This window comes from Oryctolagus cuniculus, chromosome 16 (assembly GCF_964237555.1).
Source record: "Oryctolagus cuniculus chromosome 16, mOryCun1.1, whole genome shotgun sequence".
In the NCBI taxonomy this organism is placed as follows: domain Eukaryota; kingdom Metazoa; phylum Chordata; class Mammalia; order Lagomorpha; family Leporidae; genus Oryctolagus; species Oryctolagus cuniculus.
In genome coordinates, this window is record NC_091447.1 from 60,091,616 (window position 1) to 60,107,048 (window position 15,433).

Here is a 15,433-nt window from a genome sequence, read left to right on the forward strand (position 1 = left end):
CCACGGCCCTCTTGCTGCTGAGGTGCGGTGGCCCTGGGGGGCCGTTTCCAGCCACCCCCGGGCTGCCGTGGCCTGAACTGGCCTCTGTGCTCTGGGTGCCTGCGGAGGGGACCCTGGGCCAACTCCTGCCTGGCGGGGGGCCTCCGGAGGCACCCGCACCCCAGCCGGGCCCCGTGGGCCCCAGCGCCTGCTCTCACTGTGGTCCTCTCTCCTCACAGAGGACGGGCGGGGCAAGCTGCGGCCGGCCAAGGCCAAGAGCGACCGCAAGAAGAAGAGCCACAGCCCCCTGTCGCCCCAGCTGCCGCCCCAGCCGCTGCCACCCCCCTCGGCCCCCTTCCCCGCCGAGGACAGGCTGCGGCTGCCACCCCCACTGGAGCCCCCGGTGCTGGCCCCGGGCCCTGGGACTGCAGAGGAGAGCCCCCCACGGGCGCCCCTCAACGTGGTGCCGCCCGAGGCGCCCGGCGCGGAGCACGAGGTCAAGCCGCGGCCCATCATCCCCATGCTGTACGTGGTGCCCCGGGCCAGCGCGGGAGCCGACAGGGAGCGGGCGGCCGGCCAGCAGGACCCCGCCTGGAAGGAGCAGGCCGCCCCCATGGAGCTGGCGGGGCCGGAGGAGACCAAGGCCAGGGCTGGCGAGGCACAGGTAGGCCGTGGGGGCCGTGGGGGCCGTGGGGGCCGTGGGGGCCGTGGGGGCCGTGGGCGCCATGGGCGCCATGGGCGCCGTGGGCTGTTCACGCGCGTGGATTCAGACACCAGAGTGGCCTCCAGGGAAGCTCTGGCCCGGGTCCCACAGCGGTGCCCCCACAGGCGGCTCCTTCCGCGTTCCAGGTGCCGTCCGCGTCGCCCAAGCTGAGGGTGGAGATCAAGAAGAGCCGGCGCCACCCCCTGGGCAGGCCGCCCACACGCTCCCCGCTGTCCGTGGTCAAGCAGGAGGCCTCCAGCGACGAGGGTGAGCCGGGGCCCAGGGCGCGGCCCACAGCTGCCCCCACCCTGCCCGTCAGCCCACAGCTGCCCCCACCCTGCCCGTCAGCCCGCGCGGCCTGCCCCGCGTCTACACTCCCCCTGGCCTCCCTGCCCCCGACTGCCTCACGCAGCCCCCAGGCCCCAGCAGCAGAGCGGCCCGCGGCAGTGTGGGCTCCCAGGGCCGCCCAGAGCTCCCGCCCCCACCCCAGGCTCCAAGCCCCGTCCACCCTCCTGTGACTCAGTTTCCTTACTGCCCTCAGGGTCCTGTGTGGGGTCACGGCCAGGGTCCGTCCCCAGGCTCCCGGGCGGGTGGGACACTGAGGCCTGGGCTGGGCGGCCTCTCCTGACTCCGCCCCCACGGCCCTGCGCATTCACGCCACCACCACACCTGCTGTGGGGCCCGGCAAGGCAGAGCCGGGCGTGGCGCTGCCCCGCGCACCAGCAGGCAGAAGGGGGGCGGGCGCTGGCGGGGGCCTCCCCGCGAGGAGGTGGCCGCCGCGGACGGGCTTGCCCGCGCTCAGGCCTCCCTCCCGGGCCCTCTCTCCCAGAAGCGTTCCCTTTCTCCGCGGAGGAGGACATGAGCGACCCCGAGGCCCCGCGGTCCCCGCTGTCCCTGCAGTGGAGGAACCAGGCAGCCAGCTTCCAGGCCGAGCGCAAGCTCAACGCGGCGGCCGCCCTCGCGGAGCCCTACTGCGCCGTCTGCACCCTCTTCTACCCGTACAGCCAGGTGAGCGCCGGCGCGGCCTGCGGGAGCTGTGCCCCCTGAACTCCTGCCACCGCGGGCCTCGCGCCTGCGCGTGACCCTGTGAGAGGCCAGGGTGGGCCCTAAGGGCCCCCTGGGCTCGGGCGTCCCCGGCCTGGGTCGGCCTCTGACAGCGGCCCCCCCAGTCCCTACAGGCCGAGAAGGAGGCGCCCCCGGCCTCCCTCGGGGAGGGCCCCTCAGCCACACCGCCTTCCAGAAGCGGCCGGAAGACGCGGCCGCTCATCCCCGAGATGTGCTTCGCCTGCAGCGGCGAGAACACCGAGCCACTGCCCGCCAACTCGTGCGTCGGCGACGACGGCACCAGCCCGCTCATCGCCTGCGCCAAGTGCTGCCTGCAGGTGCACGCCAGTGAGTGGCGGGCTGTGTGCTCCCTGGGGCCGGGGGGGGGCGCCCGTCCCTGTCCTGGGGCGACTGGACGCGGGGCAGGGCCCCAGAAGCTCCCTGGGCTCTGTGCCGTGCAGCGGGGGCCCGAGCGCCGCTGTGGAGCAGGGACACCGCGCACGGGGTGGGCGAGGGCCTGGCTCAGGGAGGACAGACCTGGGGCCAGGGCTGTGGCCGCTCCCCCGAGCCCTGCCCTCCCCTGCCTGTTACTCGGAGCTGGGCCGTGAGGTGACCGCAGGGGGCTGACCCGGAGGATGACCCCCACCCCATGGCGGTGCAGGCGCGGGAGCAGACGGGAGACTGGGCATCAGGGCAGAGGTCTGCGCTCGGCCAGGGGCAGCCCCCCTCTCACCGGTTCCCTCCCGGGGCGGCCGGCCGGTCTGCCCGCAGCACTGGGCCTGGGTTTGAGACAGGGAGCTTGTGGGGAGGGGACAGGAGCCAGGCCTGGTGCTCCCAGGTCCACCTCCTGCTGCCCGCAGGGTGTGGGGTGTGGGGGCCGCCCCTGAGAGCCCGTGGGCTGCAGTGCCCCCGCCCTCACTCTGCAGCTGACCCAGCGCCTCCCCGTTTCAGATCTCTGGCCAGGCTCAGAGGGAGCCCGGCTCGCGGCTGCTGAAATGGCCCCGCAGCTGAGGCTGGACCCGGCTGCCCTGGCGCGGGCCTGCTGCCCCGGGTCCCCGGCAGAGCTGAGCGCGGGCTGTGTCGGGGGAGGGGAAGCGCAGCCTCCCGGGGGCTCTGCGGGGTCGCCGTCCTGGCCGCTGTGGCCCCCACCCAGCCATCTCTGGCCCTCCTGTTGCCTCCTGGGCGGCCGCGCCCCCTGTGCAGCTGGGGGGTCTCAGGTGGCCCCGTGTCTTCCAGGTTGCTACGGCGTCCGCCCCGAGCTGGTTAACGAGGGCTGGACGTGTTCCCGGTGCACAGCCCACGCCTGGACTGCGGTGAGGCGCGTGGCAATGGGGCTGGGGCCGGGCCCGGTGGGTGGAACCAGCGCGCTGGGGCTGCGGCCCGCCCTGAGCCCTGCGTCTGTCCCCGCAGGAGTGCTGCCTGTGCAACCTCCGGGGAGGAGCCCTGCAGATGACCACTGACCGGAGGTGGGTGGCGCTGCCAGGGCCCAGCGGCCTCAGTGGCCGTCTGCCTGCCTGGCCTGGGCTGGGAGCGGCAGTGTCCCGGCTGTCCCTTAGGTCCCTGCAGCCCTGGTGTGCCCCCCGCAGCGTGGAGCAGGAGCTGCATCGGCCCAGCCCTGCCGCTCCCTGCCCTGCACTCCCGCGCCGGCCTGGCCCCTCTCCATGGCCCCTCTGCATGGCCCCGCTCCCCTGCCCTGCACTCCTGCGCTGGCCTGGCCCCTCTCCATGGGCCTGCGCCCTGCCCTGCACTCCCGCGCTGGCCTGGCCCCTCTCCATGGCCCCGCGCTCTGAGCGCTCCTGCCCTGCACTCCTGCGCTGGCCTGGCCCCTCTCCATGGCCCCACGCCCTGCCCTGCACTCCCCGCCGGCCTGGCCCCTCTCCATGGCCCTGAGCGCTCGCTCCCTGCCCTGCACTCCCGTGCCGGCCTGGCCCCTCTCCATGGCCCCGCGCCCTGCCCTGCACTCCCGCGCCAGCCTGGCCCCTCTCCATGGGCCTGCGCCCCTGCCCTGCACTGCCGCGCCGGCCTGGCCCCTCTCCCTGGCCCTGAGCGCTCCCCTGCGCCTGCAGGTGGATCCACGTGGTCTGCGCCATCGCGGTCCCCGAGGCGCGCTTCCTGAATGTGATTGAGCGCCACCCGGTGGACATCAGCGCCATCCCCGAGCAGCGGTGGAAGCTGGTAAGGCCCTGCCCGCGGCACCTGGGCCCTGGGAGGACGCGGCGTGGGGCAGGCACGGCCCTCCGGCTGCACCAGCAGGGGCCGCCCCGGGGCCCGCACCAGCCGCCCGCGGTTCCGGGCCCGGGTGCACTGCTCAGCCCACTGGGGCAGCCGACCCCCGCCCGGCCTGGTTCCCAGCCGCCCGCGTGTGGCCTGGGCTGCAGCGTCAGCGCATTCCATCTGCGTGGGAGCCTGGGGCCGGCCTGCAGCGCCCCTCCTGCCGCCGCTCCCCTCGCACGCACCCAGACTCCCGCTCAGCGGCCCTGCAGGGTGGCTCCTGCCGGCCTCAGGGCGCGGGTGGAGACTGACGGCCCCGGGGCGGGTCTCAGGCACCTGCAGGCTGGGCTCTCGGCCCGGCTCGTTTGCCCAGCTGCCTGGGACAGTTCTGGGCATGGGGGCACCAGGCTGCAGGGGGCCTGTGGGGCTGGGCCGACCCCCAGCACACAGCCCAAGCTCCCGGGGGCCCACAGGTGCAGGGAGGGCAGGCAGCCGGGGGCACAGCTGGAAGGGAGACCTTGCTCACAGAGTGCGGCTGCCAGCCGGGCTGGGCACAGACGGGCGACTCACAGGCCAGGGCTGGGGGGAGTGGGGGGGTGGTGGCACGAGCCCCTCCCGCTGGGCGCGACGCTGCCCTTGTTACAAACACCGCTCCGTGTGACCGGCCCTCGGAGCAAGGAGGGAAACCCCTGGGCACGCAGCGCCCTCGTCCTGCCTGACGAAGCCCCCGGCTCCCCCACGGGCCTTGGGCAGGCCAAGGGTGCGGCGCCCCTGCAGCCATCTGTCCACGCCTGGGCTCAGGGGCCGGGCTCCAGGGAGCGGGAGTGGACGCCTACCGACCGACGGGGAGCGCGCAGGGTGAGGAGCCCTCGCCTGTGCGGGCTGGGCGGCTCCTGGCAGCTGACAGGAGAGACCAGGAGCCTGGGGGAGAGGCGGGGGGGGGGGCAGGCGGATCGCGCCAGCCCGACCTGCTCTCCAGGGCGCTGCGGTGGGAGGGGCCGTGCCCAGCCCAGGGCCTCCGGCAGTGGGCCCCGAGAGCCGGCCCCGCGAGGGCCCCAGGCTCCACCCTGGCTGCAGGGGCAGGGCGAGCGGCCCGGCCTGCGGCTGCGGTGCCAGTTGTCCCCAGGGCCTGGTGCGTGTCCTCGCGACTCCAGCTGGGGCGCTCAGCGCTGCCGCCCGTGGGGCGGGGGATCTGCGGGCGCCAGCAGCCCCCGGGTTCGCTGCCCCGAGCGGGGGTCCTGGCCCCGGGCTCCGCGCGGCATGGAGCGGGTCTGGGGCCCACAGCTTCCTAAGGAGACCCCTGGCCACCGCCCGCCCTCCCCGCGTGCGTGTCTGACCTCCGAGCACGGCTTCCGGGGTGAGAGCCGGGGTCGTGGAGCGATGACGGCTGCCCCGCGCGGGCCTGGCCGCACCAGGCCCCGGGCAGGGTGGGGCTCGCGGGGTCTCCCCAGGGAGGAGGGGCTGGCTCCGCCCCCCATGACGGGCTGTCCTGTGGCACTTCTGTTTTGTTCCTGCCCGTGGAGACGAAGGCTGAGGTCCTAGCACGCTCTCGGGTGCGCAGCCAGCTCCCGCAGTTCCAGACCATTCTCGCCCCCAGGAGGGGCCCATCCCCAGGAGCTTCGCCCCCTGGTTGCCCCGTCTGGCTAGGCCTGTGCTGGGGGGCCCTGCCCTCTGGCTGAGCCCGGGCGGAGGAGCGTGGCCCAGTGCCCAGGGCGGGGCTCGGGGTCCCTGGGGAGCCCCCCCCCCGGGCCGGCGCCCACGGCACTGCCCGTGTCCCCGCAGAAGTGCGTGTACTGCCGGAAGCGCATGAAGAAGCTGTCGGGCGCCTGCATCCAGTGCTCCTACGAGCACTGCTCCACCTCCTTCCACGTGACGTGCGCGCACGCGGCCGGCGTCCTCATGGAGCCCGACGACTGGCCCTACGTGGTCTCCATCACCTGCCTCAAGCACAAGCCCGGGAGCCGCGCGGTGAGTGGGGCCCCGCCCTGTCACTCACAGCCGGCCCCGCCCCGGGCTCGCCCCGCCCCGCCCCGCCCCGTGCTCGCTGAGCCGGGCTCCGCCCCTGCCCCCACCACGCCCCGGCCCCGCCCCCTCACTGACCCCGCCCCCACCTCCCCCCGCGCTCGCTGGCCCCGCCCCACGCTCACCGCGCCCTGTCCCTGGCCCCGCCCCGCGCTCGCTGAGCCCCGCCCCTGCTCACCGCGCCCCGCCCCTCACTGGCCCCGCCCCCACTCTCACCGCACCCCGCCCCTGGCCGCGCCCCGCGCTCACCGCGCCCTCGCCGCCCGCCCAGGTCCAGCTCCTGAGGGCCGTGTCGCTGGGCCAGGCCGTCCTCACCAAGCACCGCAGCGGCCTCTACTACCGCGGCCGCGTCATCGGCACCGCCGCGCAGACGTTCTACGAGGTGAACTTCGACGACGGCTCCTACAGCGACAACCTGCACCCCGAGAGCATCACAGTGAGCGCCGCCCGGGGCAGGGGGCGGGCGTGTGGAGCGGGCACGGGGCGGGGGGCGGGCACGGGGCAGGGGGCGGGGGGCAGGGGGGCCAGGGGGGCGGCACGGGGCAGGGGGCGGGGGCAGGGGCAGGGGGCAGGGGGCCAGCACGGGGGCAGGGGGGGCTGACACGGGGGCAGGGGGCGGGGGCCGGCACGGGGGCAGGGGCCGGGGGCCGGCACGGGGACCAGGGGGGCAGGGGCCAGGGGGCCGGCATGGGGGCCAGGGGGGCTCACACGGGGCCAGGGGGCCGGCACGGGGGCGGGGGGCGGGGGGCAGGGGCAGGGGGCCAGGGGGCGGCACGGGGACCGGGGACCGGGGGCGGGGGGCGGGGGGGCCAGAGGGGCAGGGGGCCAGGGGGGCTCACACGGGGCCAGGGGGCCGGCACGGGCACAGCTCCAGCCGAGGCCGCGGCCCCGCTCGCCCCGCTCACCCCCGCCTGCCCTTGCAGAGCAGAGACTGCCTGCGGCTGGGACCCCCGCCCGAGGGCGAGCTGGTGGAGCTGCGGTGGACCGACGGCAACATCTACAAGGCCAAGTTCGTGTCCTCCGTCACCAGCCACATCTATCAGGTGGGCGGCCTGCGGTCGCTCGGCGGTCGCGTGCCAGGGTTTCCCAGTGTGGCCCCGGGTGGCTGCAGGAGTGGGTGCAGGCAAGGGGTTCAGGATAGCGGGGTTTAGACGTGGGGTTCAGGGTACACGGGGTTCAGGATGGCGGGGTTCAGATGCGGGGTTCAGGGTTCGCGGAGTTCAGACGCGGGGTCCAGGACAGCGGGGTTCAGGATGGCGGGGTTCAGGGTACGTGGGGTTCAGGATAGCAGGGTTCAGACGTGGGGTCCAGGATAGCGGGGTTCAGACGCGGGGTCCGGGACAGCGGCTGCTGCACCTGCTGGGGCTGCCGGGTGGGGGTGCCCGTCTCCGCTCAGCTCTTGGAGGTGGTGGTTGAGAACCGCGCAGCAGCCGAGCGGCAGGGGCCCAGGCCGGCGAGAGGAGGCACGCCCCCCGCCCCCCCCCCCGCCCCCGCTGCCTGGAACTCGGGGTGGAGCCGTCCCCCGGGAGAGGGCAGGGCTGGGCGCCCACAGACCCCGGCGCTGCGGCTCCGTGGGCCTCGGCACCCCCTCCTCTCTGTCCTGTCGGGGACTGCGGGGCTCCCAGCTCCTGTGGGTGCAGGCGTGGGTGCGGGTGCGCTGGCCTGTGCCTGGGGGCCCCCCTCAGGGGAAGCAGGTTTTCGGCTGGGTCTGAGGGAGGGCGGTGGAGCCGCGGGGTGCGGGGACCAGGCGGAGCCCTGGGGGCGGGGACCAGGCGGAGCCCTGGGGGCGGGGACCAGGCCAGCGTGCGGGGATCAGGCGGAGCTGCGAGGTGCGGAGATCAGGCCGCCCCCCGTGCCGGTCCCCCTGGGGTGTGGGGAAGACCCAGAGGCGCACCAGACCACGTCTCCTGCGTCCCTGACTGGGGGCCTCGGCTCCCTTCAGCTGCGGGGGCACCAGAGGCTGGGCTGGGCTAGGGCACAGCGACCCACCCCAGCCTCTGCCCTGGAGAGCACTGGCGGGGGGGGGGGGGCTCCTGCTCGCTGTCACCCCAGGCCCTGGCCCACGGGGACTCGGCCCGGCCTCCTGCTGGCCCCAGCCCTCCACAGCGCACTGCCGGCCCACTCTGGGCAGGACGGGCCAGCGCCTCCAGGCCTGCGGACTTAACTCCCACACTTACTTTCCTGGGAGCTGGGGGGGAGGGGAGGAGAGAGGGGAGGGAGGGGGGAGGGAGGGGGGGAGGGAGAGAGGGGAGAGGGGGAGGGAGAGAGGGAGGAGGGGAGGAGGAGGGGGAGGGAGAGAGAGGGGGAGGGAGAGGGGGAGAGAAGGGAAGAGAGGGAGAGGAGGAGAGAGGGAGAGAGGGAGGGGGAGGGGAAAGGGGGGGAGAGGGGGAGAGGAGGAGAAGGGGAGAGGAGGAGAGGGGGAGGGAGAGAGGGGGCGGGGAGGGAGAGAGAGGGACAAGGAGAGGGAGGGAGGGGGGAGAGAAGGAGAGAAAAGGAGAGGAGGAGAGAGAGAGAGGGAGGGAGAGAGGGAGAGGGAGAGGGAGAGAGGGAGAGAGGGGGGCGGGGAGGGAGGGGGAGGAGACATTGCTCCCATCCCCCGGCTCACTCCCCAGCGCCAGGCCAGAGCCAGGAGCGGAGCTGGGAGCTCCATCCGGGTCTCCCAGGAGGGCCAGCCACCGCCTAGGCGCTCAGCCAGAGGCTGGGTGCGAAGTGAGCCAGGACCGGGCGGGGGCCCAGCACGGGGTGTGGCCCCAGGCAGCCCGAACCCCGCTGCCGGCCTGAGCCTGGAGGGGGGGATCTTAGGCGTGCGCCTGCGTGCCTGAGGGGGGCTGTGCCCCGAGGGGGAGCCCCGGCCCGGGCCCAGCCCCGGCCCGCGCTTCACTGCTAGGCACCTGTCCCCCGAAACAGCGCACTTGCGCTGAGCCGCCCGGCGGCCAAGGGGTCTGTGCAGGCGGGCGGGGAGGGGCACCGCGCCTGCGTCCTCCGGCCTGCGCCCCCCTCCACCTGGGTGCTCCCGCCTGCGCCCCCCCCGCCTGTGTCCTTCGGGCTGCCCCCCCCGCCTGCGTCTTCCGGTCTGAGCCCCCCCGCCTGCGTTTTCCGGTCTGCGCCTCCCCCCCCTCCCCCGCCTGCGTCCTCCGGCCTGCGCCCCACCGCTGCGCCTGGGCCCCCTCCCTGCGCCCCTCCGCTGCGCCTGCCCCCCTCCCTGCTCCCGTGTCTGTGTCTTCATGACGGCAGTGCGGGTGTCAGCCGCCCGGCACCGCGCTGTGTCCACCTCCGCCCCGCCCCCCCGTGCAGGCCCGGGCAGGAGTCCCACGTTGGGGGGGGGGGGCTCAGCCACCGAGGGCCCCGCCCGGCGCTGAGGCCGCGTCCTTCGGCAGGTGGAGTTCGAGGACGGGTCCCAGCTGACGGTGAAACGGGGGGACATCTTCACCCTGGAGGAGGAGCTGCCCAAGCGCGTGCGGTCCCGGCTGGTGAGCGCCCCGCGTGGCCGGGGGGGGGGGGCGTGGGCGTGGGCGGGCTCCTCGAGGGTCCTGCCTGGAGGGCAGGCGGCGCCCCGCGCGTCCTGGGGGCTGTGCGAGGCCAGGGAGTGTGGGCTCCGAGGCCACGGGCCTCCGCCCCCGGCCGGCGCTGACCGCTGCCCTCTCGCCCGCAGTCGCTCAGCACCGGGGCGCCCCAGGAGCCCGGCCTCCCGGGAGAGGAGGCGAAGGCCGCCAAGCGCCCGCGGGTGGGCGGCGCCGAGGACTCGGGGCAGGGCGCGGACCGCCTGGCCTTCATGGAGAGCCTGCTGCAGGCGCGGGGCCGGCCCGGAGCCCCCTTCTAGGCCGGCGCGCGGGCCGCGGGCCCCGGCGGACTCAGGGAGCGGGGCCGCGAGGCTCCTCGGATTCGGACCCGGGTCAGCTCTACCCACAAGGTGCTATGCGTCTACTGAGCGGCCCCGCCCGGCCGGGACTGTCCACGCCGGACGGGGAGCCGGAGCCGGGGCTCACCCTGCCGCCCGCCCGCAGCTCCTTGTGTGTTTGCTGGGGGCGGGGGGCGGCCAGGCCGAGGCGCGCCCCCGCCCCACGGCTGCGTTCCAGAAGCTTCCAGGGCCGCCGGCTCTTTGGAGAGCGCCGGGCGCAGCGTGGACGCCGACTGCAGGCCCCTCTGCCCGGTGCGCGGGGGCGCGCGGGCCCTGGCGCGGCCGCGGATTTGTGGCTGCCCGCCAGGGTCGCCGAGGGGCCCCCCCACGGCCGGCGCCTGCTCGGGCCGCGGTGCCGGGTGGGCAGGGCTGCGGCCCGACTTGGAGACGCTATTTATAATGTACAGAGGGTCACGGGAAGTGGGCGCCCTCCCCGGCGCGTGCCCCTCCCGTCTGACTGCAGTGACCCCGCCCCCGCCCACCCGAGAGCAAGGATTCCTGGTGTTTCGGCCTCGGTTCCTGATGAATTAAAGTCTCACGAGCATTGCCAAGTCCCACTCTGTGTCCGCGCGTGTTCATTGGGGGGGCGGGGCGGGGCGGGGCGGGTGGACCCCGGCCCCTCCCCCACCCCCACCCCCATCCCCCGTCCTGGGCGTGCGCCGGCCTGGGTTCCTCGCCGCCGTGGGCCTGGCCGTGCCCTGGGCGGGGAGCACTCGGGCAGAGGCCGCCCCCTGCCCACGACGGTGCAGGTCCCCGCGGGGGAGCCACCTGGAAGGTCAGGGTGCCGAGTGACGCCGGCAGGCAGGCAGGGGACCGGGCGGTGGGGGCACAGCCCTGCAAGGCCCTGAGGCTGGGCCGGGGCCCCTGTGGCCAGAGCCCCTGGAGCAAGGGGCAGGGGGCGGGCAGGTCACACAGGGCCTTGCGGGCCGCGGGAGGGCCTGGGCACCCGATTCCTGTGCTCCGAGCAGGCGCTACCCATCCGCGGGTCCGCTCCCAAGGCCTGCGCCAGCTGGGCCCCCGCTGGACGCCAGCGCCGGCGCCCTCCCCGGCGCCTCCCGGGCTCTGCCTTCGCAGGAGGCGCGGCTGGAAGCCGGAGCCGGGAGCTGAGCCGGGCGGAGTCCCCACGCGGCCCCGGCTCGGGAGCTCACGGGCGCCCCCTGGCTGCAACGGAGAGGCCAGCAGGGGCGGGGCTGCACCGGGTGGAGGCAGCGGGGAACCCAGGCCCCAGGGGGGGCGTGGGGGGCGCCCCCGCTGCCCCGGAGGCCCGGCCCAGAGCAGCCGAAGCAGCCGCCGAGCAGGGCAGGGCGCCTCGCTACCGCGGCCGCCCCCGGCTGGATGGACACGGGGGTGGTTCCGGTTTTCCCAACTGTGGACGTCTGCACGCGCCCCTGCCGCAGGGCCCCAGGGGTGCAGGGCGCCCCGCGCTGCTCGGCCTCTGATCCCGCTCCCTGCTGGCGCACCTGCGAGGCAGCGGGGAGGCCCCCAGCGCTGGGCCCTGCACCCCGCGCGAGCCCCGGGAGGCGCTCCTGGCCGCCGCTCTGCGGGCGTCTGGGGCGGGAACCAGCGGAGCGGAGGTTCGCTCTCTCCCTGCCTGTGAAAAGAAAAGAAGTCTCAACACCGTAGACGCGGGGCGGGGCGTGAGGACCAGGGCAGGGGAGAGGCCCCTGTCCCCCAGGGCCACCCGGGAGGCGGCGAGAAGGGGCCTCTGACTCGGCGCGCCGCCGCCATCTGACTGCAGGCTCTGTTGGGAGCAGCTGGCTGGTGCCAAGGACGATGAGGCGCATTAATGAGGCGGGTGTCGCTCCCTAATTGGAAGCTGATAGCCGCGAGGTAGCTGCACCGAGAGACGAGGCAGGACTGGGCTCCCTGGAGGAGCGGTTAATCCGATGGCAGAGGGCAGGCACGGGCCCCCAGCCCGCGGCCGCGCAGCCGGAGGTGTGGGGGCGCCGGGGGAGGGGTCCGTCCCGCCGCCGCGCAGCCGCTGCGGCCCCAGTGTCCGCCCCACGCAGGCGCACACGCAGGCCCATCTGTCGCCATGGTAACATTGGACAGCTTACGGGGCGGGGGGAGAAGTTGGGGAGCCCCGCCCAGCTCCCCCACATCCTCTCCCGCGCCGCAGCCAGACGGGAGACCCGGTTCAGCCTCCTACATGTGGCGCCGGCAGCCTGTGGGGGCGCGGGTTCGAGTCCCGGCTGCTCCACTTCCCATGCGGCTCCCTGCTGATGGCCTGGGGCAGCACCCCCGTGGGAGGCCCGGGTGCAGCTCCTGGCTCCTGGCTCCGGCCTGGCCCGGCCCTGGCCGCTGCGGGCATCTGGGCAGTGAGCCAGCGGGTGGGAGACCTCTGTCTGTCTGTCTGTCTGTCAAATACAGTGAGTCAGTTGGTTACTTTCAAATGTCCCTGGATCTGACCCTCCCCCTTGCCAGGTGCAGCAGCCTGGGTGTCCGGCCCTGCTGTGGTGGTATACAGCAGGTGCTCCATAAATGCTTGTCAGAGAAGCCCAGCCCATAGTCCTGCCCCCTCTCTTCTTCAAACGCTTCCGGACCGATGCACCTGCTGGAAGATGGCATTTCCCATCCTCCTCTGCGGGGCTGCTGGGTCCCCGTGGCCACAACCCGGCCCCGGGGACCCTCGCCCACGAGGGCTGATGGCCGCTGGCTCCGCGATGGCCCCCGCGCGGGCGTGGACGCGGGGTTGGTTTTCTGCCCTCTGCCCTGCTGACCGGGACACCCCGAGACTCCAGGGGCCGCCGTCCGGGGGTTGCTGTGTGTTCCTGTTGCGAAGTGAGCGGAAGGGCGGGGCACAGAGGGCGGGGTCTCGGCGCCTCCTGGCCCTGCCCCCGCCGTGCACCTGCCCCGCCCCTGCCTGCACCTGCGGGACGCCACTGCCCAGGAGGTTGTGCCGGAGCCCCCGTGTGGCTCCGAGCCTTGCGGCACCGCGGGTCGAGCCACGGAGCGCCTGCCCCGCTTTGGATCCAGCTCCCCGCTGATGGCCTGGGAGAGCGGCCGAGGGCGGCTCGGGTGCTCGGGCCCCGCACCCCCGGGGGAGCCCCAACGCAGACCCGGGCTCCCGGCTTCAGCCTGGTCCAGCCCTGGCCGCTGCGGGGGTCTGGGGAGACCTCTGTCCCTGTCTGTCCCTGTCTCTCTGTCCCCGTCCCTGTCTGTCCCTGTCTCTCCCTCCGACCCCGTCCCTGTCCCTGTCTGTCCCTGTCTCTCCCTCCGTCCCGGTCCCCGTCCCTGTCTCTCCACAGCTCTGCCTTTCAAATAAATGCCACCTGTTTCAGACGCCAGAGGACGGGCGAGGGCGAGCCCCGGGGGAGGGGCCTGCACGGGATTTGAATTTTTTTTTTTCCAAAATGAACTTCACTGGAGCGGGCATCTGGCCCGGGCCGCCCACGCCCACGCCCGCGCCCGCGCCCCGGGGCCTGGCGTCAGTCCCAGCTCTGTGTTCTGACCACGGCTTCCTGCCGACCCGAGCGGGGGAGGCGGCCGGGTCCCTGCCTCCCCCCCGCCCCCAGTGGCGCTCCGGCCGCTGGCGCTGGCCCTGGCCACTGCAGGACGTCGGGGAGTGACCAGAGGCCTCTCACTCTCTCTCTGCTTCTTAGAAAAGGATTTTTGAAGACCCTTCGATGTCGTCTCCGCGCAGTGTGGGGCGCCCTGGCACGGTGGCAGGTGCACAGCGACACCCAGGTCTCCTTGGGCAACCCCTGTGTCCTGGGGGGGGGGGGCGCCTTGTGTGTCGGGGATTTCACACTGGGGAAGCGACCAGAAGGGGAAGAGGCTGGGGTCGGCTCTGGCGCAGCAGTCCGGGGCCCCGCTGTGTGGAGGGAGCCCACGTCCACGGGTGACCGGGGTGGGGCCTGGGCAAAGGCCCTGGGGCTGGGACCATGAGATTTTGCTTTTAAAGATGTGTTCGTTTGAAAGGCGCAGAGAGAGAGACAGAGAGACAGAGGGAGGGAGAGAGAGAACCCTCCATCCGCTGGGTCACAGCCCCAATGGCTACAGCAGCCAGGGCTGGGCAGGCAGAAGCCAGGGGCTCCATCCGGGGCTCCGTCGCAGGTGCAGGGGCCGAGCGCAGGGGTCGCCACCGCTGCCTCCCGGGCGCAGGTGCAGGGAGCCGGCGCGCACCGCGGGGTCCCGCCATAGGGGGCGCCACGGGCTGCCCGGCCACAAACGCCTCCATGTTTTTTGCCAAGTTGTTAAATCGAGGTCATTGTCACAGCAGGAACCCCGCGTGCGCGGTCTGTGTCCCGTCCAGGGCGGTCGCCACCACGAACCCCAGAACATTCCATCGCCCCGAAAAGCAGCCGCTGGGGCTCCCCCAGCCCTGGCCACCGGCACCGCGTCCTTCTGTGGGCTCGCCTGTTCCGGACGCGGGCACCTGGCTCTGTCCCCGCCGGTGGCGCTGGCCTCGGTCGTGACCTTCGGGCAGAGCCCCGGGGCCTGGGCGGGGGCGGCTGGGGGCGTCGGCGGGTGGGCGTGGCGCCGCGCGTGCGGGACCGCAGCGGCAGGTGCTCGCCTCGGCCTCCAGCCGAGCCCCGCCATCAGCGGCCCTGGCCCAGGTGGAGCGGGCAGCGGGGCCCCGCATTCGCCCCTGGCCGGGGGTCCCGGCCCCCTCCCGGCGCTCCCGCTGCGTGGCCCGCGCCCGGGGCTTTGCGGGCTGCAGCACAGCAGGCTCCGGCTCGGGGCGGGCGGGGGGCCCAGGCCCCTGCAGCGGGCGGTCAGGACAAAGCCCCGCACCCGCCCCATTGTCCGCGAGCGCGGGCGCCTCCCGCCCGGGTTCAGTGCGTTCAGCTCCAGGACGAGCGGCTGAAAGCGGCTTTTTGAAAAGAATTTATAAAGAATTTTCCCCTGCAGCGGGCGGCGCTCCGCGGGGCTTGCGCCCCCGCCCCCCGCGTCTGCAGGCGAGACCTGCGGTGACCTGGGGAGCCCGCGAGGACCGGCAGGGGCAGTGCGGGTCCCGCGGCCCCACCGCGCCCGTGCACGCAATGCGGGCTGCCCCTCAGTGTCCACCGCGGCTCTGCCCCGCGCCAGGGGCGCCATCCGGGTCTCCGCGTGCACCTGCGCCGACCCCCCACGACCCCGGGGGCTCCGGGCGGGACTAGCATGAGGGGAAACGCACGGGTGCGGGCAGCGGGGCCCACGCGTGTGGAGGGCGGCGCGCGGGGCGAGAACGCGCGGGGGGCAGGAACACGTGTGGGCCAGGCCTCGGGGTCCCCTCCCTCCTCCCCTGGCAGGAGCACCCCGGGGTCACGCGCGACTGGGGTCAGGCTGCGGCAGGGCCTGGCGCCATCTTGCATCCCGCTGGTCTGAGCCAGTTCCTGGCACGGCCTGGTAGGTGGAGTCGGGCGGGGCAGGGAGGACCTGAGAACCCCGAGTTCGCCACGTGGCCCCGCCCCTGCCCGACCAGCAGCCTCCGCATGGGCTCAGCAGCAGGGAGGCCCCGCCCCTGCGCACACGTGGTGGGTTGGCTCCGCCCCCTGCTGCACCACGTGACAGTGCCCAGCTCCGCCCCCAGAATATCATGTGGTGGGCTGGCTCCACGCCCCTTCTGTACCACGTGGTGGGCGGGCTCCGCC

At 74.6% G+C, this 15,433-nt stretch overlaps 1 protein-coding gene across 2 annotated transcripts in view; it reads left to right on the plus strand.

Moving 5' to 3' along the window:
* Positions 1 to 10,414, plus strand: part of KDM4B (lysine demethylase 4B) — an 86,617-nt gene extending 76,203 nt beyond the window's left edge. For both annotated transcript variants that reach the window (XM_070058683.1, XM_070058684.1), the window contains 12 exons: positions 219 to 643; positions 829 to 949; positions 1,512 to 1,690; positions 1,852 to 2,074; positions 2,963 to 3,039; positions 3,137 to 3,192; positions 3,793 to 3,901; positions 5,720 to 5,905; positions 6,231 to 6,395; positions 6,883 to 7,002; positions 9,337 to 9,429; positions 9,612 to 10,414. In XM_070058683.1, coding sequence (XP_069914784.1) covers positions 219 to 643; positions 829 to 949; positions 1,512 to 1,690; positions 1,852 to 2,074; positions 2,963 to 3,039; positions 3,137 to 3,192; positions 3,793 to 3,901; positions 5,720 to 5,905; positions 6,231 to 6,395; positions 6,883 to 7,002; positions 9,337 to 9,429; positions 9,612 to 9,779 — 1,922 coding nt within the window. In that variant the 3' untranslated portion in view covers positions 9,780 to 10,414. The remainder of the gene's footprint in view (positions 1 to 218; positions 644 to 828; positions 950 to 1,511; positions 1,691 to 1,851; positions 2,075 to 2,962; positions 3,040 to 3,136; positions 3,193 to 3,792; positions 3,902 to 5,719; positions 5,906 to 6,230; positions 6,396 to 6,882; positions 7,003 to 9,336; positions 9,430 to 9,611) is intronic.
* Positions 10,415 to 15,433: the final 5,019 nt, after the last annotated feature.